The sequence below is a fragment of the Chelon labrosus genome (assembly GCF_963514085.1).
Source record: "Chelon labrosus genome assembly, chromosome: 5".
NCBI lineage: Eukaryota > Metazoa > Chordata > Actinopteri > Mugiliformes > Mugilidae > Chelon > Chelon labrosus.
Window position 1 is genome coordinate 27,239,362 of NC_140341.1, and position 24,754 is coordinate 27,264,115.

General features: G+C 42.4%; 3 protein-coding genes across 4 annotated transcripts in view; all 3 read right to left on the bottom strand.

The window, feature by feature from the left end:
* Window positions 1-9,571, bottom strand: part of pde9aa (phosphodiesterase 9aa) — a gene marked incomplete at both ends in the record, with an annotated part of 28,649 nt that extends 19,078 nt beyond the window's left edge. Inside the window, 4 exons of the mRNA XM_084544672.1 lie at window positions 1,240-1,283; window positions 2,658-2,735; window positions 5,408-5,478; window positions 9,509-9,571. Of these exons, the coding sequence (XP_084400798.1) occupies window positions 1,240-1,283; window positions 2,658-2,735; window positions 5,408-5,478; window positions 9,509-9,571 (256 nt within the window). The remainder of the gene's footprint in view (window positions 1-1,239; window positions 1,284-2,657; window positions 2,736-5,407; window positions 5,479-9,508) is intronic.
* Window positions 9,572-14,176: 4,605 nt separating this feature from the next.
* Window positions 14,177-24,754, bottom strand: part of slc37a1 (solute carrier family 37 member 1) — a 28,968-nt gene continuing 18,390 nt past the window's right edge. Inside the window, exons 19-20 of the mRNA XM_084544671.1 lie at window positions 17,159-17,223; window positions 14,177-16,736 (exon numbers count right to left, since the gene is read on the bottom strand). Coding sequence (XP_084400797.1) covers window positions 16,721-16,736; window positions 17,159-17,223 — 81 coding nt within the window. The 3' untranslated portion in view covers window positions 14,177-16,720. The remainder of the gene's footprint in view (window positions 16,737-17,158; window positions 17,224-24,754) is intronic.
* Window positions 17,557-24,722, bottom strand: LOC311488146 (uncharacterized protein). Of its 2 annotated transcripts, none has more exons than XR_014699068.1 (2): window positions 17,999-24,722; window positions 17,557-17,689 (listed from the first exon to the last, which is right to left on the bottom strand). XR_014699068.1 is itself a non-coding variant. In XM_084544670.1 (2 exons), exon 2 carries the CDS (start codon window positions 23,971-23,973, stop codon window positions 18,181-18,183), a length of 5,793 nt encoding a protein of 1,930 aa, XP_084400796.1. In that variant the 5' UTR covers window positions 23,974-24,187; window positions 24,497-24,722; the 3' UTR covers window positions 17,557-18,180. The 2 variants fall into 2 exon arrangements, 1 of the variants encoding a protein (XP_084400796.1); XM_084544670.1 differs by having other exon boundaries at window positions 17,557-24,187; window positions 24,497-24,722.

Genomic DNA, 24,754 nt, shown 5'->3' on the forward strand with positions numbered 1-24,754 from the left:
CCCCTTTCCTCTGGTCTCGCGGTCAGTGAACAAGAGAGCATCTAAAACGGAATAGGAACAGGGTGACAGCTTGATGTGTTAACAAGCCACTTTTGATTCCTCTTCCCACACACTGGTAACAGGCTGTACACACAGCGCAGCCCTGCCATTGGCTGATATCTCTAGTGTTGTGGGCAAAGTTCAACGGTGCAGTCCAATAAACTTACAGCTATTAAAAACACTGTACACTGTGTCGCTCACACTCAGTCCTTAATAAAGAGGTCACAGGGCAGTGCACACTAAAAGAAGAGCTGTTTAAAAATATTCCTCTCTTTACTTTAGAATAATAATGCAACATTTACTACTTCTAATCAATCTGGGTCAACTATTCTTCTTCTTTCCACAGTGCCAATACCATCACCTTCAGATCTGGAGAACTGATTGATCAGGTGGTAAGACATGCTATATTCTTCCCAGGTCACCTCACTTTAGGCTAAAATACACATGGATCCTACATCTGCATTTCCACATCTCTTCTCTCGTTACAGCGTCTCCGGCTAACCGCGGTTGTCGATGTGGATTGTTCGCAGCGATGACGCCAATTCTCAACATCAGCTGATCTTAATAAAAAATTAGCTGTAATTCGTCGACACGGGCTCCTCCCTACCACTGCATTCTGTTATCTTTTTCAACTTTGCGTAGATCAGCTCCAACAATATTCAGCTCTCTTTTCATTACAGCATATGTACACAGAAATCCACCATGCACTGTAGTACCTTACTGTGTTGCAGGGTGTACATTTGCCTGGATGTTTTGCATTTATTTATTTATTATTCTCATGTATGATAAGTTGCATGGACTGCAATTTGACTGTGTCCAGAACACTGTTGCTCCGTCCATGAGCCCTTACACTATTACAACGTTGCAGAAAGCAGCTCAACTAGGGCTTGAGGTGCGAACCATACAACCAATTCTGGATAGGGAGTGATGCCTGTCTCTCTCTGCATGTGTTAAATGAAGGTACAAGTACACAACAGCACTGCATTTCAGTGTAATTTCCGGTCAGAGTTGGACTTGGTCAACACTCGCACCTGCTCACCGACGCTCACTGAACGAACATGTTTAACTCAGCAAATGTCTTTGTGTTGTGATGATCTAAACATCTGTCTGTACTTTGTACTCATATAACTTCGTACTTCATGACATCCGTCCCCTCTTGACTGTGACTGTGCGTATGTGAGTGCAGCGTCTGGAACTCACCAGCAAGTTGTCCGCTGGTCGTAGGCACCACTCGATACGGTGACCTTCAACACACAAGACACACACACACACACACAAGCGCCAACAGCTTTTACAGCAGAAGTGGTGTGAAGCTGAAACAAGTTTACAATCCGTGCTCTTCCTACTACTTATTCACTCCAGCAGGAAGAGGGACACACGTGCTGACTCACAAATACAACAACACACACACACGTTACGATTACAAGGAAGATAACCACGGGTCAGGTGATGTTTTTCAAATACACAGTTGAGATTTCACTCTTAGATAAGATAGTGAACACACATATACACACACACACACACACACACACGTTGACGCGGCGTCTCTAGCCAGTGTTTTGTGTGTGCAGATGCAGAGTCTGTAACCTTGGAGTGTTAAACAAGATCAGTGTCACTGGCAAGTAGTTTGAAGTGACACTGAATTTGGGGATTTTCCATACATTTAGCAGCATTAAGTCACGCTTTAGAGTACTGGTTTTATTTAGCAAATTTATGGTCGGCCCACCTTTGTGTTCTGCTCAGAGTGGAAAATTATGATGACACCGAAGCGCTTTCTGAAGGTTAGCAGCAGAAGCTTTCGGAAATTTCCGTTCCTAGACTTCCTCGTTGTCCTAATTGTCACAATGTAATTGTAACATTACATCTGCAAGTGAGGAAATTCCGGCTTGCATTTCCTCAACACAATTAATACCTTTCATAACACCTATTTGATAATGAGGTTGTAAAGTTAATAAATTATTAGTGTATGTGCTGCTCTGCAGGTAAATCAGTGGCTTATTTGTGACAACTTTTAGGACATGGTAAATATTTACTGTGCGTCTCAGTAAATCACTGAGTAATTTTCGCCTTACATCATTTTGGTAAAGACTTCCATGTTCTGTATATTTTGGTATTTCATAATGAAGTCAGTAGCTGATTCTCAGCTAAACACTGCATAACCAGTAATGAAACCATGTAATAAAATGTCCTGTTGACAGAATCACAGCAAGGTATTAAAAAAGAATATGACTGAATCTGGATCTCCATCCCTATATACATAATGGAAGACATAAACACTGATCATGGATTCAATAATTTACTTAAAAGTGAGCATTTCATCAAATAACAACTCCAAAATTTACCCATTTTTGTTGTGTCGTTATTCCGACTGGGCTGTTGGATTAATTCAACAGCTCTGGCTAAACTCAGTTATGTGGTTTCTTATACAAACCTGAAGATCACATTTCACTGCTGCTCATGTTGCCTGTTAACGGCCCATGTGTAAGGAGCAGGGGACACACTGGTATTTACAGTAAATCAGCAAATAGGTCACAGCCTCAAACACTCAGCTGGTTGACTGGACCAATGGTCTTTCAAATAATCCATAAAGACATCAGTGGATGCTGGTTTTCCAATACCTCTCTGTGTTGTGCGGCATAGTGGGGTCGATGGACACCATGGCTCCGGACGAATCCAGTAGGGACAGACTGGTGTTCCTGCATGAAAAAAACAACCAGGCAAAACAAAAACAACATGTTAAAGTTTTACTGGAGCTCACCTCTAAAGCCAGTGAAAGCCATTTAGAAGAATCATCTCTCACTTGCATGGATTATAACCATGAAACGCACAACACAAGGCCACATTATCTGGGCTCCTGCTTCAACTGTTAATGTGTAGCAGCGTTGGAGAGAGACTTGAGAGAAACAAAGGGTCCAGTTCCAAGGAAGCATCACAGCAAAACATCCACACAGATCAATTGACTGAGCACTGAATGAGGATGTTGTCTGGGCACTGGAAAGATTAATTCCTCCTTCAACAACAAAACATTGACCTGGAGATGCTGTTTCTCAAAGATTTAAAGGTTTATCCATCTTTACTAGATGGTGGAATCGTGTGAGATGGGCATTACCAATGGATTTACACATGTGCATCCTTCAGCGTATATACCCATTTGTAATGCCCAGCTGAATGCGCATGTTCTACTAATGATAATAAAAAGGTATGTTATAGTATATGGATCAACTTTATTAGACTGACGCGTTTCGGCTTGTGGCCTCCATCAGGGTCATCAACACACTGCAAAGGACATTTAAAATAATATATGAAGTAAAAACAAAATGTGTCATTTTAAATGATAACAGCAACAATATGTTGATGTCATATAGGACTATATCCCCAAGTCTCTTTTAGCAAGAGGTGCATAACGTCTTGCAATATTTCTTTTGACAATGTTACATAAACACCATCTGCAGTCACCGCTACTATAGATAAGGAAAAGCCTTTTTTTTCGCTAATATTTGGTTGGCTTTCTTAGGGGCTGTTGAATTATTAGACCGTCTCAGGAAAGTTTGTTAAAAACCTGACTGTTGTACTCAATCACAAACACAAGAATTCTATCATCGAATCAGAAATCGTAGATCGTAGTGTGTGAGTCCAGAGACAAGGAGTAACGGAAGGAAGTGGTGCGCATGTGTTTTTAATGTAGGCACTCCACGCGCAAAAACAACATGTGGTTTGATATTTGACAGTTGCATCTGCTACTGTGAGTTGAATACTTTGGGAGTGCATCCCCTCTTGCCCCTCAAGTTTTTGATTCTTTGTCCTCTACAAGAGCCCTGGGAGCTTGAGGGTCTTGGGCCCTAGGGTCTGCTGGGTCTGCTGGAGCCACTCTCCCAGTTAAGGGGGCACATTTTATTAGTTCCTCTTTCTGCCCTTAGTATCACTCAAGCATTTCATGTTCCTTCTTTCTGACTTTGCCATCACTCGTAAAAATGGTCTTGTATTTATTTACTTTTCTACCTGTTGGTATTCAAAGCACTTTCCAGCCACGGCGTCAAATGTACTCATTCATTCACACAAGCTCTTACACCAGGGTTTCTGCAGGTTTGAGCAAGTGAAATTTAAGACTTTTTATGACCTTTTTAAGACCTTTTTAAGACCATTATAGGTTAAATTTAAGACCTACTCCAAGTACAAAAAATAAGGAAAATCAGAGACCCAGAATTACTTTCAAAATAACAAAATGTATTGTCATTCAACTATCAACTACCCTCTAGATGTGATTTAACATGCATTGAGACATGTCCCAACTTCCTCCATCCAATGTGCCATGCATAGATTTGTAATGTATTTCAATGGAATGAAATGGCTTTGAAACACATCGCTGTAGACCGCTATAGAGCTCCGGGCGTCACGTGACTTTTTTTAGTTGACACCGCCATATTGGCAGGAAAACTGAGGAAAAATGTATAGAGCCAGTGGTGATTTCAGGCCGTCAGAATTTACTGCGCACTTTAAATAGATTATATATCATGGATCCTTATCATGTGCTATTTTCGAGCACTGAAACAGCCGGGGGGTTCCCACACGTCACTTTATAATGATGAGGCAGCAGAATCGGTAGAGTCTGCAGTTCGCCTCATAAGGATTGTTCAGGACGTTTCAGCTAATCAACGAAATCATTTCGTTCAAGCTGTAACAGCCAGAGTATTACATGGAGCAGTACCAGTTTACGCCACACTGCGGCGCCTCCTTTGTTTTCATCGCTTAGTTCAGCAGGTGACACTCTTGTTGCATCCGTCTCTTTTTTTTTTTTTTTTTTGACTTCCTCCATCTCCGTAATGTGGACGCTGGTGAAGGCTACAGGCAATGAACGTTTTATTATATTTTGTAATATGCCGTGAGACATGGCTTCTGTTTAATAAATGTATTGTGCGGAAATCCCTCCACTTCGTCTCCTGCCTTGCTTTACTACTAGCAAACGTGGCTAAGCTTCTCTCCAACTTCACGTTACAAAGCCAGCAATCATTAAACTTACATTTTGCCCATTTCCCAAGTTGACAACGAGGTTCATGTGACAGAAGAAGACTCGAATCCAAAAGGAGGTCAAAATCCATAACGCTAACAAACGTTACGTGACGAAAAAAATCTCCCCGCTTCGCCTGTGCCGTACGGCCGAACCATACCCGGTGCAGCAACACATAACAAACCGGGCTGAACACCGGATTCCACATCCAGGTCTCATTTGTAGTTTAATTTCGGCGTACTGCTAATAGTTATATTTCATAAAGAACTACACAGAACACACCGAACTAACTGGAACAAGCAACAACGGATGAGGGATGAATGTGTGTGTAACAGTGTGTGTGTGTGTGTGTGTGCACTTTACCTTGGCACACCCAGGGCTGTACAGAGAAGTTCTTTAATGTCACACGGGCTGCAGAATCTACTGAACACCACCTGAGGGAGTACAACACACACACAATCACACATCTGGAGGGTAACACTTATAATCGATAACCAAGCATGAAAATACCGTATCTATAATTCAACCTGTTGACATGACTATTATTAAATCATTAAATGTTTTAGCTGTGTGCGTGCTGTTTTTGACAATTCTGAATGTATGGCCTCTGCTCAGCTCTGTAAGACAGTGAGATTTCTACTAACTGTAAATGTGCCAGATTGTCTGTTGTAGCCCGGGCAGTGTTGCTCAAGCTTTTTATGTCAGCAGATCATATACATTTGAAACACATTTGCTCTTTACTATACAAATGCTCCTGTTTGTGGAGGTGTCTTTTGCTTTGTGGCTGGACCCATTATTCTGAATGAGACCATCATTAAAAGCATGTACATGGTCCTTAACAATACTTAGGTGGGTTGTACGCGTCAATGTAAAATCCACATAAATGGCAGGACCCAAGGTTTCCCAGCACAACATTGCCCAAAGCATCACACTGCCTACGTAAGCTTGCCCTTTTTCCCATAGTGCATCCTGGTGCCATGTGCTACCCAGGTAAGTTAGGAAGATTATTCCTTACGTCGCCAAACCATTAACATGTGAAGGAAAACATGGCTCATCAGACCAGGTCACCCTCTTCCATGTCTCCATGGTGCAGTTCTAATGCTCATGTTCACATTGTGGGTAGTTCTGGTAATGGACAGGGTACCACAGACCAGTGGTTACACAGCCCCATACAAAACAGGCATCACTGAGCCCGGGGCCTGTGTGTGTTAACCGCATTTTTTTCCTTGGACCACTTTCCTGACCACTGCAGTCTGGGAAAACCCTGTAAGAGCTCCTGCTTTGGAGATGTTGGTGCCATGATAACAAAATAATCTGTGTTATTCATACTATTATGGCTGATTGGTGTATTTCAGGAATGGCTCTAGAATTTCCAAACAGCTGTCCACTGGTTTCCAGCAAATGTTATTCAGATAGGAAGAAATACAGTATTTGTTGGGGCCAATTTCATAAATATTACATTTATACTACATTTAAAATCTGATACTTTTTCTAATTATATTATGGAAATGCTTTTGTGCTCTTAATAAATATGCAGGAGGATGTGTTGATTCTCTTTCCTCTTCCAACTACATTACAGCAAAAGTGGAGCAATCAGCCAGTCAGGGAAAAGTTTGACTGTGCAGTTTTGCCATGCTTGCGGCTGTTCCTCTGATTAAAGAATGTGCAAAATATATCTGCTCTGCGTCCCTCCCCGTCCTGCTCCTTCATAAAGAAGGTCTGGGATTTACACTGAAAGTACCAAATGATTTGAGTCACACTGCAACGCAGGCAGGGGAGTCTGTGTCAGAAGGGTAAAAGTAGGGATGATTGTTGAGCATGTGAGAGGTCAAAGAGCACTTGAGTAGTCTGGCAATGGCAGCCTGTCACAGGTGGACAAGACACGGACTGCTGGAGATCAGCAGATAAAGAGGGGCACTTCAGAAACACCAGATCTACGCACCAACCTGTTATTTTCTAAAACAGGTCCATAACAATTTCACAAGACTCAAGGTGGTTCTTGTTTGTTCACAGATACATTAAGTTATGAACACATGTGCCCTGTTAGAGAAGAGAGAATAAGCTGATGTTTGGCAAAAAATATATATATATTCAAATGATTGATTGATCAGAATACAATAATTAATTTTCTGTTGATAGAAATGAGACGATTAATCATTAATTATTAGGACACTGTACTGCTCTTCTGTGCATCCATTAACATTAATCTTTGGAGTTTATTTCTAGTCCCAGTCTGCATGTAAAATAAATGCTATATTTTATTTGCTGTGCACTGAAAGATGAGATCAAATACTCATTTGTACTTACCAAATAAGTACAAATGAGTATAAGTACTTGTAACCAAATAGGAAAATGACAATATAAATGAGTGGGTAGCCATAAAGTGTCTTTATAACGTGACAGGTCAGAAAAGGCAGCAACAACTTTAGTGTTCTTTTACTTTTTTGTAGACACAGCAGTACTTTGACTCCACTCAATCACTAAATAAATTTAGAATTCAGAGTTAAATAAGCTTTTGTTTCAGTTCACGCTCTATTATTAACTGCTGCTTTACAAATTTGTATTATCCTTTCTGCTTTCAACTGAGACTAATTTCAATTACGGACCCCTCTTTAAAATAATCAATCCCCTGACGCTGTGGTTGCTGTGTACATCACCGGGAATGAGGATCCCACGTAACCGACCACTCCAAATGCAAATAGAATAATCGTCTTATTCAACATATTCAAACAAGATCACGCCAACAGGACAGACTGAGCAGAGTCTGAATAGTCGGCATAAGGACCTGATGCAACAATGGAAAACAATGATTGCAGGTAACAAAGGCTCATGATGTAGAGCATGTAGATCAGCGGAACCTAACTGAATATGCAACAGATTTGTAATTCAAAACATCTCAGTGGACAACATGCACATAAAAACATGTGCACATTATACACATTTTAACACAAATGTGTTTAAGTTTAGATAGCTAGAGAGATGAGATTTAAAGAGTTTAGAGAGGCATCTGATCGGTTCTGAATTCATCCTGCAGCTGCACCTTGCATGAAGTTAAATGGTAAATAATGAAAAAAAATTTGACTTACAATTTCCCATCTATAAATCTTCTAAAATCAGATATTATTGACAGTCTGCACAGGAAAACACACTACACCACGTTCTGAATTGTAACCATAAAAAAACAAGTGAAAAAATAAAAAACTTTCTATTTTTCTGTAGCTGAAAACACTGAACATAAAACGTTTACAGAAAACTTACATCAAGACTCAGCAAACGCAACACGTCTCTGCTTGATGCCTGTAACACGTTGGGCTGTATTAACTTCCGCAGGGGTATAAACAAATCCTCCTATCTTGTTCCTTATTTTCCAGCGTGTGAACATGTCTGCATGAGAAAAATACACCTCTCCTGATTCTCCTGTATTTTGTTGGCCAGATAAGTTGCGTGCCCTATATTCCTTCCTCTGAGGAGCTTTGATACGGACTTGTGTGCACTGTGGAGTGTACATAGAGGTCAGGGCCTGAGTTACTCTTCAACCTAACAGCTCTTCAGTCTTCAGAGTGACCAGTGGACCAAAACCTACTTAACATCCAAACTAACCTTTGAGATTACTCTGTCTGTACAGACTGTAAATAGTTAACAGTTCACATACTCAGCAATCGCTCTCTCACACAAACACACACCGACAATAGCCACACTTCCCTAAATAATAGTGAAAGCTGATGATTCATACACATCATTATGACCATGGTATGGCCCATCAAGTCATGCATACTACTTTTGGCCAGCAAACAACTCAGTATCATTATAATAACTGTGATAAACAGTCGTGGCATTTGGGCTGAAAGCACACCAGCCTTTACGGTAAATTATAGACACCAATAAAAACCTCATGAAACCTGATTCAAGCCTCGGACATGTGTCTGGAATTGATGTTGTTCTTCTCCTGCATCACATCTAAACATTACAGGTAACTAACAATGATGCTTGACAATAATGTTTGTTTAAGGGCTTGCAGACCTGAGGCAGAATCCTCTAGATTATGAGCAAGTTCAGTTCTGCATGTGGACACACACTCTTACTTTTCTTTTACATTTTCTGGTATATTTTATTAACTGCTTAGGATATTACAAAGTCACATCTATAGAGTGAACTCTATATTTGTGGCTTCCTGCTACTTCAGCTTTGTTTTGTCTCCAGTAAAGTCCATAGACAATAATAATTGAACATATTAATAACTGATGATCAAATTAGAACCTAAATAATAATTGCAAGGAGATATATTTTGCACAAATAAATATTGCATATATAGCCTCTTGATTTATTATTGATAATAGTATTACAGAAATGCATTATTTATGTATTCTAATGAAGCACAGTCTGTTACTTTTTCGTGGAGCTGGGTGTTCTCTGGTGTGCGTGGGAGACATATGCATACAGCATGCGTGGGGACTACAGTGTTACCTTCTGAATCCTGCCGTCCACGTCCAGGTAAATGACCCGGTAGGAGGACGACGCGGAGCCCATCGTCCCCTCGTCTCTTTAGCGGCGGTGTCGGTGCGTCGCTGTGCGGCTCCGTGCCACCGCTCCGGTCTTCCCTCCTGCCGTCGTTGACAAAAGAACGAGGGGGGAAAGGGTGAGTCAGCTGCCTGACAACATCTCACTTGCCTACCTACTTGTCCGTTTGTAAAAACGCGCCGGAACAACCAGCTTCTTCTCTCTTTTCCCCCCCTCTCAGCGGGTCCTCCTGCGGCTCTTTACGCGCTCTGTCACCTCTCGCCGTGCCACCGCGTCTCATATAGTGCTGTGTCCACACGCGTCCCCGCCTCCCCCAGTCACTACAGGCGTCCAGGGTGTGTCACATACAGATAGACAGGCTCCCACGAACATAAGACACACAGATACACGAGGTAACCACATAAAGAGAGAGCTGTCAGTCAGCCCCCATCCTTTCCTTACATCCACACTGTGCAACATTCCAGTGTGCGCTGTCCAGTCACCAGTCACTGGATTCTGAAGGAGCAACTACAGCAGACTATTTATTAACTTATTCTAGAGTACTCAAACCTGCTTAATACCACTGGTAATCATCTATTCTGGTGTCTGGGAACACCCTGTAAGAGACTCTGGTGCTCTCAGCTGTGTAGTCATCACATTGTGGCCCTTGTCAGAGTCACTCCAGTCCTTCTACTTGCCCATTTTCCTGCTTCATCACATCAACTTTGAAAACAAAATGTTCACCCTCTGCCTAATACATCCCACCCAGTGACAGGTGCCATTATTACAAAATAATCATACTATTGTGGCTGATTAGTATATTTCAGGAATGGCTCTGTAATTTCCTGAAACAGCTGTTTCATTTGGTTTCCAGCAAATGCTATTAAGACAGGAAGAAGTGCAGCATTTGTTGGGGCCTATTTCACGATAACTAAATTTATACTACATTTAAAATCTACTTTGTGCTCTTAATAAAAATCAGCAGGATGTGTTGATTCTCTTTCCTCCCCCAACTAGATTAAAGCAAAAGTGGAGCAATCAGCCAGTCGGGAGAAACTTGATCCTACTGGTAGTTATCTATTCGGGTACTTATTTGTACTTTGTATGCTGTACATACTTATTTTTTCGGAACAGATCCTGATGAAAAAGTGTTGCCGTTCTGTCCCCTCTGTTACCGTAAAACGTCCATTTTCCCCAGTCTCTTATCTTGTGCTGGGTTGCACACTGAAGAGTGAGTCATTCATCAACCACAGCTGTCTCAAACACAGAACCCAGAGTCTGAAACCCCCAGAGCAAGAACCACAGTGACGGTGGCAAGAAAAAAAACCAACTCCCTTTTAATGGGATGAAACCTTGAGCAGAACCAAACTCATATGGAGGGAGCCATCTGCTCGAGGCCGGCCGGGTAGAGACAGAACAAGAGAGAGAAGAGAGCAGCAGAGGAAAGCAGATGAATTCATACATCAAATTAGGGAAAACATACAATAAACAAAGAGAGCATATTATTTTTACACTTGTATGTGTATCAGTGTCTAAACATTTATGGAACTTACTGTATATGATACGTATAAATGATGTATGAAACATGACTGATAAATGATAGAGCCAGCATTCAAAGTATTACTTACTAGAACCACTTAGTGGGTACACAGTGAGCACAGAAAGCCATTAGGTCACCATGCAACAACAAAATGTCAGATCAGTCAGTGGTGGACATGCCTGAAGCATTGAATGTGTGATAAAAGCCTGAAACAGCCAATGAGACTGAGGTATGCAACTGATGGTGTGATGTGCTGGTGGGAAGACCCAGTGTTGGCATGTGTCCTGTGACGGGTTAATCCCCAATAAGTTCTTCTTACGGCCTGGCTGGAGACTTGTCCTTGGCTCTACCTCTCTCCTACTCCAAGTTACTTCCAAGAGGCTTCTCTAACCCACTCAAGGTATACTGTAGACGTTTAAGTAGACGTTCATTTCACAGACTTACCACAGTTCTGGTGTGTTTATTCGGCAGCCCTCCAAACATCTCCAGGATAGATGAGTACAACATTTTAACAGAATCAATCATGACTTCTAACAACTATGGTAGTGCCCCTGTTGCTTGAAACCAGAGCACTACAGCTGGGTCTCTCTAGGTTCTGGCTGCACCTCTGTGCTTGTCACAGAAAGTGGAACCCTAGAGGAAGCAGTTTATACAGTGGACGGACCCATTACAACATGTCCAATCGTAGACATGACATGTAACTGTGGAGTGTGGAGCCATTCCCAGAGAGATGCTTGTGCTGGCACTAGCATCTCTCCGGGAATGGCTCCTTATGTGTGAGATCCCACCAACACAAGTGGTGTTTATTCTGCTTCATTAATGCTAAGAAGGCCCCCTGATGCCACAAATGTGTATCCTCATCATGAAGGATAGCAACAAAGGATAAAGTAGCCTGGCCATCCTTCCTGGTCATCACAGAATGAGACATTGCTTACAGTTATTCATTCCTACCCAAGTGTGATGCATTAAAGCTTCTGATACCTCATTGGTCATACATTATGCCAGCCCACTAACCTGTAACATAACACCTCTCTTCACTGACATAGTTTTATCCTTCAGAGCACCTGTTTATTCTCATATTAGTTCATTCTCATGAATGTATACCCACTAAGCTTTTCTGCATGAATACTTTGAGTGCTGCCTCCATTCATTCTTTTTACCCGATTAATATCTGCCATGTACCGTCCATCACCTTGTATCATATACCCTTGTTTGTTTCATTTTTATACACTGCATGTATGCTGTATCCAGATTATGAATGTGTCTGCTTGCCTCTGTTGCTCTCTCCTCCTCTCATCCCTTCTTCTGTCCTACTTTCCTCTTTTTTTTCCTTCTGTTTCTCTACCCGGGCCAGCCCCTAGCAGATGGGCAGCGGAAGAGACGCCAGGCTGAAAGTTCTGGAAACATGTCTTCATCTGTGGTCAGAAGTCAAAGTGTCCATTTCAAAAAATATCCCAGGGTAGTGTGTGTGTGTGTGTGTGTGTGTGTGTGTGTGTGTGTGTGTATGTCACCTTGTGTGGGCCTTTGACACTTAGAACCTGAAGAGGGACTGAAAGAGGTAGGTCAGCCTCCGCACTGACGCTGTCATCCATCAAGGCTCCTCAGTGGGCTGACAGGAGGAGTTGCAAAATCAATTTCAGGACTGAGTCTGTCGGGAAATAAGATGATCTAGTGAAAATATTATGATTCTCCAGGTAGTCTAGTAGTGAACCCTCTTCTATCCACTGTGTGATGCTCTAAGATTAGCGAAAATAGTAGAAGAAGCTTTGAAATTAACAAATCAGTGGACAGTTTCTGTTATGGTTCCTCATCTGATGACACAGTCTTTGCAAATAGGTGAGATTAAGTATACTGCACATAGTAGTAATGAAGTAGGGAGGCAAGGGCACCTACCTGGAAAAGTTAACACTTACAACAGGTAGTTGAAGCTGCAGTCAAGGTAAAAAAGTGAATATGTAATTTCAGTCAAATTTTAAGGCAGAAGTGGGAGTAAAGCTCAGATGTGCAAGTCTCAAGCAAATTCTAAGTTGCTGTGGTGACAAGTAAGTCAAATCAAGCCCCTGCTATAAGTCAAACAAATCACAGGTCCTCAAAAATCCTGGTTATCCTGGTTTCCAAGTTCCAGTTAAAAGAAGTGGTCATAACAAGTCTCCTAAATGAACGGAAAGAGCTCTGAAGTGAAAACAACAGAAATCTGCGTGAGTGTTCAGCCCTCTGCAGTAGTGTCCTCTCTGCAGGGCCATGCCATTTCTCCTTGGCCTATTACCACACCTGCCTAAGAGGCTTCTCATGCAACTCTAGGTTCCTCATCGACTGTTCCTGTGCACAAAAAAGAAAACTCACTATCAAAGTCAAATACAGGGTGTAAATTAAAAACATGTAAATACACTTTGGGGGTTTTAAGGAGGAATGATGTTGAGCAAATCTGTTTTCTGCTCCTTTTATTTACATCAGTAGACTGCTTTATGGTGCACATGTGAGACACCTCTGTTCAGAGCTGATAGTATGCAGGATTCACCGGCTTGAGTTACACAAGTCTCCATGTATCGTGTTTACATGATGCATGCATCCTCTATCCACATGTATGTATGAATTGATCTGATGCTCTTCTTCTCCTTTGTGTCCACTCTTTTTTTTTCTGTCTCTACCCAGCTAGCCCCAAGCAGCTGGGTCCCTCCATAAGAGCTGGGTTCAGGTTCTGTAAAGCGTCTTGAGACAATTTGGACTGTTATTGTTTTATAAATGGAAAATGAATTGAATTGAACCAAGAAAAAAACAGAAGCTGGTCCCGTGAAAGCTTGTGCAGGCAAAGTAAAAGCATAACCTGTGGGGAAAGAGCTTTTTAAACCTTATTAAAGCATCCTTTTAAGCATCTATCAGATTTTACTAGTACATACATGCTGGTTTTATGTCCAGGTGACCTAGCCTGCCAGTGTCACTGAGTGGGTGTCTGTCAGGAGCTTACAATTTCGGATGACACCTGCCACCTCCAGCTGAAACTTAAGGCCACTCCATGCCAGGAATCATACTGGCTATACTGATTTAGCCGGCCAGCAGTAGTACGCTGCAAAAAAAAAAGAGAACAAACAGTGAAGTTGAGCTCCCACTATAATTTTATTTATTCCTGGAATGCTTTTAGAGTGAATCAACTCCAAACCGAGTTAATTTGCAATTTTTATTTTCATTGCCCTGAAATCAACTGCCCAGCAGTGTGGTATCTCTCTGTTTTTTCCGCACCATGAAAAGAAATGATCCCATAGTTTAAAATGTACATTTATATGAACAGATTTGCTACCATTTCTCTATTCTGTTGATAGACAATAAATTAACAGAATACAATAAATATTCAACAAAATCACAAAACATGAATTTCAACATTTTCAGTGAGTGGATTTTTTGTTTTTTTATGTTTAAAAGATCACAGATTGGAAAAACTATTTTTTTTTCCTCAGAGATAAAATTTTATGACTTCTAGCATTTATTTCAAATACTACTCTTATTAACCTTGTTACATTGCACTGCAAAATATGATCCCAAGGTTTGACAGGTTGGTCATCTAATACGACAAGGACATTACATTCATATTATCTCAAAAACCAACCCCCACATATTATAACACATTACTGTCGGGAGATTTTATATAAGAATATACATTTGATGCCTTCATTTCATAACAAAATGAAAAAGAAATTATTCAAAACCACCACAGAACCATAACAAATAAATAAAAGGTTTTTCCAAAGAAGAAGTCACTTATTTAAATTACACAATTATCCCATAATCTCTTTGGTTCAGTAAGGCAAAGGTGACACTGAAACAGCAACTTTCACACAGTGTTGTACAGTAATAGAAAGAAACCCTTCATCTGGGGCTGCCATGTCACAGGAGGACAGATATATGCTTAGTGTAGCAGACTGAAGTGTTGGCAGTTTTGTTGTTGGTGAGTTGGAGGAAAAAAGAAAGAAATATTGTTCCGGTGTACATATACAGTACATTAAAATCATGAAAATCTACGTTCTCTTGTGTATTGGCCACAGAATTGAAAAAAAAAAAAAAGAAGAGGAGACTCACACCCATATTCATAGTGCAGCCTGATTAGTCTGGCTACTGCACAGACTAACATGTTGTACATGAACAATAAAAATGGCAACAAGGCAAAAACAGATGGGAAAAAGGAGGCAGTTTGGCAAGTGGGAAAAATTAGGAGGAGAGACAAAGTTGCAGCAGAAATGGAAAAAGTTGCAATCTCTACAAGAGATAAACTGACAGATGCTTTTACATTTGTTCTCCAATGTTCTGTTCACTGGGCAAAACGGAATTAAATTTGTTTCTATATTGACCATGTAACGCCTAAGATACAACTTTTGAACATTTAATTTAAAACTATGCAATTCCACTGGAAACCAAAAGATACACATTAAAAGAAAGAGGAAAACAAAACATTTGGAATAACCCAATAACACAAGTGTCTGTGCTTCACTGTGGATACGTGTTCTTTTTAAGATGTTCTGGGTTGTGCACGTTTGTTTGCTTCCCAATTTCATGCCAAATGTTCAGTCTTGGTCCCCCTCTAAACATTTTAGCTAGGTCCAGGTGTGTGTGTTTTTTCTCGTCATTCTGTCCCATACGCCACATGTATAGGGAACCCAATCTAGCACTGGTACAGAAAGTGCAGCAGTTCGACTGTCTTCCCTGCGTTGTGCGGTATATCTAATGGTTCAGACACTTTGGTTTTCAGTGGCATTGCTGTCGTAATATTTAAATTAAATGCACAAATGCTTTAAGATGTTTTAACAAGGTGTGTATATATTTTCTATCCACTGTACAATCCACAGAATAAACTGTTGACATGGTCTAGTTAAAAACTGTCACTGTACAGTTTGCAATGAGGTGAACTGATTCTTACAGGGTCACATCTGTGAAGATACACAGCACTTCCTTGCCCACTGCTGTTCTTGGGAAAGGCGTACTTAATTCATTCTGACAATGTCTGGCAAAAACTAAAAATGTCACATATTCCTCAGTGAAGTGCATCCACAGGGATTCGTGTCCACATATGGCTTACCTACTGAAGTCTAACCCTTTGAAACCATGATAGGCACACAATTAAAAAATGGCCCTTTAGAAACAACAGTTAGGATGGTTAGTGGTCTGGTGGTTGAGTGGTAATGACAGAAAATAAGAATAAAAGATGTCTGCCCATAACAACAGCAGGGTCCATAAAAAAACGGTTGTGAAAGTTGCTGTTCGGAAGACAGCCACGTCTAGTTTATATAAATTCCCAACATACATTTCAAAGATAAGGCTAGTTTTATATGTCTGGCACTCGTCTAGATGGTGTTCAAACTGAGTTCAAGAGTTAAGGACTGAGCAGAGAGTACAGTAAATGCAGGTGAATGCTCCATCAGCAGCCAAAACTTCAGCTGAATCTCTCGTGTAGTGGTGCTCTTAGATACAGCTGACTACTGGAGTTTGCACTGCAGAATGTTTTTGTGCACACATGTCCCTGTGTGTGCATGTGTATGGGTAATGTGTCATGTACAGGAAAGTCCAGTAGTTGACAGATCCACAGGCATTTCAGGCTTAGACAAGTGGTTTTAAATCATTGTGCATCAGTTGAGGCAGTGCATTCAAAGTGCTTAGTGTTCCTTGAACCTGTAAAAGAGAAACACACATGCTGATGAGTTGGGAGGCAGGCATTACGTTCACCAATCAGTGTCCAAATTGCAGCCCGGAGGCCAATTTCAGCCCCATTTTTAATTGGTCCAGAGCAAATTGGAATACATTGGAATATATGCACTGTTGTGGACTACTTTGTTTCAACAGTAAAGGTGTATGATTTTTTTCCTTCACCAAAACTCTGCCAGACTACTGCATTTCAGTTCTGTTTTCTGATAAAATGAGATAGCTATCAATGCATTTATGGGAATAAAGTCATATGACTCAAGAAGACTGAACATCAAACTAATTATGTGGGTTTATGAATGGCTGGGCAGGGCAGAATGGGAGTAGTGCAGTGAAGAGCCAAAGGAAACAGGGCAGAGTATAATCATGATCAAGACAAAAGAAGAACTTACTGTTCATTGGGAATAGGATGGGATTTCGATGAGGTCAGCTCCTTTGAAACCAGTCGAAGCAACAGCTGCACACACAAACATAAAATTATCTTTCAGCGAGCCTTTCTTTTAAAGTCATTCATTCATTTATTGACCACTTGGGGGAGCAGAAAAAAAGCTTCATGGAATAAAAGACCCTGGATCATCCAGAAGCCAAAAGTTCGATTGCGTTGTCATGCACTATCGACATACTGAGCACGGAACACTGGTCATGTTATGGAACTCTGGATTGAGCCCTAAGTTAGTGTAATGAAATCTGTAGTTAGAAGTATACGTATAATATAAGTATATTATACTTATATATTATTATACTTATACAGTATATGCAGTTGCGCCCACCTACGCACTTAATAATGTTCTTGTACTGTTACACCCAATGTGACCCTGTGTCCTAATTGAGCTTCACAGCCAGCTAAACTCTTCTTGCATCATTTCCTCCAAGGAACAGACAGGTGTTGTGTTTGGCCAGGATTTAATACAAAAAGTGTGAAACTGCAACATACAAGATACAAAATACAAATAAGTATTATGTAAAATTAACAATGCACATTAACTGTTATCACTATGTAGACAATTACTTGTTAACAGTAGCTAAGCATTAGTACAGACAACTTAAATAGGCTCCGCTATCACCACTGGAACACAACTCAAATCAAATGCAAATGTTGTCTAAAAAATTTCACAACCTATGACAAGTGCAACAAATATACCTGCCAAGATTCATAACTAACATAAAACTTACTCATATTTCCACTCAAAGGGCTGGAAATGAGAGGATGGCTTAAGTGAGGAAAAACACACCTCATGGACTGATTGTCACTTTCCAAGCTAGCTTTTCTTTTCTTTTTTCTTCTGACCACCTACTGGTTGAATACATCACCACAATTGTCAATAGCGCCTCCTAGCGGCTGGATGAACATAACATAAACAGTTCCAACACACTCCCCGCCTGGCATTATTTTAAGAATGCCACTATAACCCAACTAAACAGTGGAGGATAACAGTAAAATACAGTCTGAGATAGGTCTATAAAAGGTTTTCATAGTCTTGTCATGCGCCACTTTGACCTCCACCTTCCTCACAACTCCATCCTTGCTTGGAAGAGTCTTCACAATGATTCCCATGGACCATTCGCTCCGTTTTAGTTGCTTGTCTTTCAGGAGAACGATGTCCTTTTCCTTCAGATTTGGTTTGTTGCATTGCCACTTCTGACGACTTTGAAGCATGTTGAGGTACTCTCTTTGCCATCTAGCCCAGAAGGTGTCGGCGAGGACTTGAACTCTTTTCCACTGATGTTTGAACATGTCCGCATTGGTGAAATCTCCTGGTGGAACTGGGATTGCCTTTGTCTTTTGTGTTAGGAGTGTCATGGGAGTCAAGATCAGAGGCGTGTCAGGATCTGAGGAGACGGGCACCAAGGGCCTTGCATTGATGATGGCTGTTACTTCAGCCAGCAATGTCGTCAGGGCCTCATGAGTCAGTGAGGGCTTTGCTGCTTGTAAGAGCATAGAGTCAAGAATACGACGTGCTATTCCTATCATACGCTCCCACGTGCCTCCCATGTGGGATGAGTGAGGAGGGTTGAACACCCAGGAGCACCTTTGTTCACGTAGATAGTCATCCACACTTGCGTCACCAGGCTTTGGGGACTGCAACTTCAGCTCTTTGGATGCGCCGACGAAGTTGGTACCGCAGTCGGACCGTAACTGTTTAGCGGGCCCTCTGATAGAGAAAAATCTACGAAGAGCATTGATGAAGCTTGAGGAGCTTAGCGTCTCGATAACTTCAATATGAACTGCTCTTGTAGACATGCAAGAGAACAGGACAGCCCAGCGTTTGCTATTGGCATGACCACCTCTAGTGCGGCGTGTTGTGACTTCCCACGGTCCGAATACATCTAGGCCAACATACGAGAATGGGGGATCAGTTTGTAGACGTTCGGCGGGCAGGTCTGCCATGATTTGCTGCTCTGTTTTCCCTCGAAGCTTTCTGCAAGTCACACATTTGTGGATGAAACTGCTGATAGATCTCTTAGCACCAACCAACCACAAACCACTTGCTCGCACTGCTCCCTCGGTGAAGTGTCTTCCCTGATGCTTGACAGCTTCATGATGATGTCGGATGAGCAGGAGAGCAATGTGATGGTTTCTCGGGATCAGAAGAGGATTGGCTTCTTGACTGGTCAGGTTGGATTCTGACAAGCGTCCGCCAACACGGAGTAGGTCTTCGTCATCAATGATCGGCTTGAGCTTGTACAGAGGACTGTTGCATGGCAGATCTTGTTTTGCCTTGATGCGTTTGATTTCTTCCGCATACGCTTCATTTTGGACACACCTGATGATAGTGTGCTCTGCTTGAGTCAAGGTTTCTTCTGTAAGACTTGTTCTGCAGAGGTGCCAGCCTTTACAATCTTTGGACTTGAAACTGTGAGCTATATGACGAAGGTATGCAACTGCTTTGACAAGAGAGGTCCACTTTGAGAATCGTTCAAAGCGTGTTGAACCTAAACTGCTTGATGAGGTTCTGGTCACCAGCACAGTAGCGTTCTGACGGATTTCTGCATCTGACTCCGGGTCAATGAGTTCAAATGGGCCTTTTTCAGGAGCAACACTCTTGGTCTTCAGAAGAAAGGCTGGGCCAGACCACCATGATGTGCTTTCGATTTTCTCTGCCGCTAGTGAGCGAGAACCATGGTCAGCTGGATTGTGCTCAGTTGGAACATACTTCCACTGCTCTGGGAGAGAAGATTGCTTGATCCTCTGGACACGATTGTTCACATATACGTGGAATCTCCTGTTCTTGTTGAAGATGTATCCCAGAACCACTTTGCTGTCAGTGAGAAATGTGATCCTGTCAAACTTGATCTTAAGCTCGTCTTTCAGAAGCTCTGACATCTCCACCGCAAGCACTGCAGCACAAAGTTCCAATCTGGGAACGGTGAGCTCTGGCATAGGAGCAAGTTTGGCTTTGCCCATGACGAAACCAACTTCGCTGTGACCATCCTCATGTGTTGCTTTCACATAGGCTACTGCTGCGATTGCTTTCACCGAAGCATCTGAGAACATGCAGAGTTCGATGAAGATGGCTTGTGAGATGGAGAAAGAGACATAGGTACGAGGAATGTGCAAGGCTGTAAGATGCTGCAACGAGTCCTGCCATCTTCTCCATTCGTCATACATGTCTTGTGGCAACGGGGTGTCCCACTCAAGGTTGCGGCTGGTGAGCTCCCTGAGTAGCAGTCTGCCTTTAATAGTTACAGGTGCGAGCAGCCCAAGAGGATCGAACAAACTATTTACAGTTGAGAGCACACCGCGTCGAGTTAAGGGCTTCTGCTCTTGAGGAACATCAAACATGAATGCGTCTGATGTGGTGTTCCAAATCACACCCAAACTGCGTTGGACTGGGAGCTTGTCTGTAGTTAGATCAAGTTCTTTGATCTCCTTTGCTCTATCTTCAGAAGGGAAAGCACTCACCACCTCCACTTTGTTGGAGGCTATCTTGTGGAGACGTAGATTAGAGAGGGCGAGCATTTTCTGGGCTCTCTGTAGGACGTCAATTGCCTCAGCTTCTGTAGGGAAAGACTTCAGTGCGTCATCCACATAAAAGTCTTGCTCGATGAAGTTGCGAGCATCAGTTCCATATTCACCTTCGGCTTCCTTTGCTGCCATCCTCAATCCGTAGATCGCTACTGCTGGGGAGGGGCTGTTACCGAAAACGTGCACTCTCATGCGATAGTCTACCACCTCCTTGGTTAGGTCGTTGTCTTCATACCACAGGAAACGAAGGTAATCTCTGTGGTCCTCCTGAACAACAAAGCAGTAAAACATCTGCTCAATGTCAGCTGTGATAGCGACAGGTTCCTTCCTGAATCGCAGGAGCACACCCACAAGTGTGTTGTTGAGATCGGGCCCAGAAAGCAGAACATCATTGAGAGACACTCCATCAAACTGAGCACTAGAGTCAAACACCACACGGATCTTCCCGGGCTTCTGTGGGTGGTAAACACCGAAGGTGGGAAGATACCAGGTCTCTTTATTCTTGGTGCGAGGTGGTGCAAGCTCTGCATGCTTGTTGTCAAGCATTTTCTGCATGAACTCAATGAAGTGAGCCTTCATGTCTGGCTTCTTGTTGAGTGTGCGTCGAAGTGACTCTAGGCGCTTAAGGGCGTAGCACCTGTTGTCTGGGAGGAGACGTCTTGGGCTTCGAAATGGGAGTGGTGCAACCAAGCTGTTAGTGTCATCTTTGAAGATCTGTTCCATCTTTTTCAGAAAGACGAGGTCCTCAGCTGAATGTGCAAGACGGTTGTCTTCGTTGGTTTGGCAGAAAACATTCTCTCCTAGATTCTCATCTGTGAGCTTTGTTTGTAGGCTTGCAGGTGCCACTGGTTTGGAAATGGCTTTGGACTGGCTCAGTGTGAAGCTCTCTTTCACGTTGAAGCGGCTGCTGCAGGGAGTGAGATAGCTTGGGCGACCATTGTCCAGTATATGTGTCTTGAGAACATTTACTTCACTTGGCTTGTGGGCATTACCCAGACATACATCCCCTATAATGACCCAGCCCAGGTCAAGCCTTTGTGCAAATGGGTCATTGTGCTTGCCACATATTTGTTTTCTGACCTTGTGGACACTCAGCAGATTTCGTCCAATCAGCAGCAGAATGTCGGCATCAGGATCGAGGTGTGGTATCTCAGCAGCTATGGCTCTCAGGTGAGGATGGTGTGAAGCAGCTTCTGCAGTGGGTATCTCATCTTTATTGTTTGGGATAGCATTGCACTCTATAAGCATGGGGAGAGGAAAGCTCATTTTTCCATCAAATGACTGAACAACGTAGTCACAGGCTCTTCTGCCACTTACTCGAGTCACACCGGAGCAGGTTTTTAATGTGTATGGCATAGTTGAGCCTTGTATTGCAAACATGTCGAAAAACTCTGTCTTTGCTAGTGACTCGTTACTTTGATCGTCTATTATTGCATACATTTTCTTCGTGTTGTGTGGCTCACCTCTGTGGTGGACTTGCACCAAACAGATCTTGGAGCAGGACTTTCCTGTGATCTCATTCCCACATACCTCGGTACATGTGGCTGTAACATCAACCTCCTGTGCAGGTTCTTGCTCCCCGCCATACTCCTTTGGGAATGAAGGAGGCTTGGATGTTGATGGTGCTGGACCTGGGTGAAGAGCTCCTAGATGTCTCTCGCTGCCACACTCATCACACTTTATTGTAGCTTTACATTCCTTGGCTTGGTGAGTGGTAGAAGCGAGGCAGCGATAGCAGATGTTATTTTCTTTGAGCAACTTTTTTCTATCTTCCAGCAGCATCATTCTGAAACCTCTGCATCTTTTCAGTGGATGTGGTTTGTGATGTATGGGGCATTCTTTTTGAATGTCTGTCTGTCTTGTGTCTTTTGTCTTGTCTGTCTCTAACACTTCTGTCTTGTGTGCTGTGACGGACTGTCTTTGGCTGTAGTTGCTTGTTAGCTTTCCTTTTTTGTAACTAACTGCAGGATTGACAGGTGGGTTGTAAGCTGTGGTAAAGCTTGGGTCATTCCTCGCTTTGGCTTGGCGTTTCACAAAGTCCACAAAGAACGAGAAGGGTGGAAAGCTTACATTATGATCCTCTTTATAATTCGACCCCACCATTGTCCATCTCTCTTGAAGGGGAAAGGGCAGCTTCTCAACAATTGGACCCACTCCTCTAGCTGTATCGAGGTAACTCAACCCCGTGAGATATCCATCTAATTTTGCACCTTCCAGTTCACACAGCAGATCTGACAGGTCACGAAGCTTGTGAGGCTCTTTGCTCGAAAGCTTTGGAAAGTTCTGTAACCTTGTGAAAAGAGAGTTTTCTATTGCTTCTGGAGAGCCGTAGCATTCTTCTAATCTCTCCCATATCATGTTCAGACCAGCAAGTGGGAATCTAATGTTGACCGCCTTCAATCTTTTTGCATGATCAGAAGACTCAGGGCCGAGCCATTTGATGAGGAGGTTAATTTCTTCGCTAGCTGTAAGACCCAGTTCTCTGATAGTGCACTGGAAAGTAGCCTTCCAGCTGAGATAACTCTCTGGTTTATCATCAAATTTAGTCAGCCCTCCGGTTACTAGTTGACTCTTGGCTAGAAACCTGGCAAGGTCACTGGTTGTGTTGTCAGCGCTATTTGGACTTAAAAACTGCTTTGGTTGTTCGATTACGTCTCTTATCGGTGGTCGTTTGGCGCCATCTGGTGGCTGGACTGAGTAATTGTTTGCTTCCTGTTTAACGTGAAAAGATGTGTGAACATCTGGTTGGTATTGTTCCTGACGTGTAGGGCTGTGTTGAAAAGTCTCTCTTTTTTGAGTCGGCTCATCTTTGTAACTGTGTCTGTTTATGTACTCACTCACTTTCTCCTCTGTAGTTGGTTGTAAGGGCAAGAAACTCAGTTCGTTACTTTTTTCCATGTCCTCATACTGAGCTGCGGCTGCCTCCATTACCTCAGCTTTGGCCATGGCAGCATCTGCCTCCTTCTGGAGATTGAGCACATCAAGTGTTGCTTCTAACCGTGCTTTTTCCACTTTGATGCTCAGTTCTTTCTCAGCATAGGCTAGCCTGGCTTTGGCGGCTTGAGCATCTGCTTGAGCGCGTGCCGCAGCCATACTGGCTCGGCTTGAAGCTGATGACCTTGTAGATGCTCCAGCTTTTGAGCGAACAGTTAGATTTCCTGAACATATTGACTTTGCTACAGGTGCCTTTGATGAGTGAGAGGAGTGTGAGCTTTGACTTTTAGTTTCTTCCTTCTCCATAGTAGCCTTTAGCAGGATTGCAGATTGTGTTTTCTTCCACCAACCGTTCACCGTAGTCCCTCGTAGAGCGTTATGATTTCACTGTACTGTTACACCCAATGTGACCCTGTGTCCTAATTGAGCTTCACAGCCAGCTAAACTCTTCTTGCATCATTTCCTCCAAGGAACAGACAGGTGTTGTGTTTGGCCAGGATTTAATACAAAAAGTGTGAAACTGCAACATACAAGATACAAAATACAAATAAGTATTATGTAAAATTAACAATGCACATTAACTGTTATCACTATGTAGACAATTACTTGTTAACAGTAGCTAAGCATTAGTACAGACAACTTAAATAGGCTCCGCTATCACCACTGGAACACAACTCAAATCAAATGCAAATGTTGTCTAAAAAATTTCACAACCTATGACAAGTGCAACAAATATACCTGCCAAGATTCATAACTAACATAAAACTTACTCATATTTCCACTCAAAGGGCTGGAAATGAGAGGATGGCTTAAGTGAGGAAAAACACACCTCATGGACTGATTGTCACTTTCCAAGCTAGCTTTTCTTTTCTTTTTTCTTCTGACCACCTACTGGTTGAATACATCACCACAATTGTCAATAGCGCCTCCTAGCGGCTGGATGAACATAACATAAACAGTTCCAACACAGTTCTATTATCATATGCCTGCATTGAGTTATAATTATTTGACCAGAAACACCCCTCAAGAGCTGCACTTTTCGAGATGCTCTGACCCAGTTGTCATGCCATCACAATATGGCGCTGGT

What these genes read in the sequence shown, in the direction of transcription:
- LOC311488146 (XM_084544670.1), bottom strand. Translation starts at nt 23,973, where the DNA reads ATGGAGAAGGAAGAAACTAAAAGTCAAAGCTCACACTCCTCTCACTCA.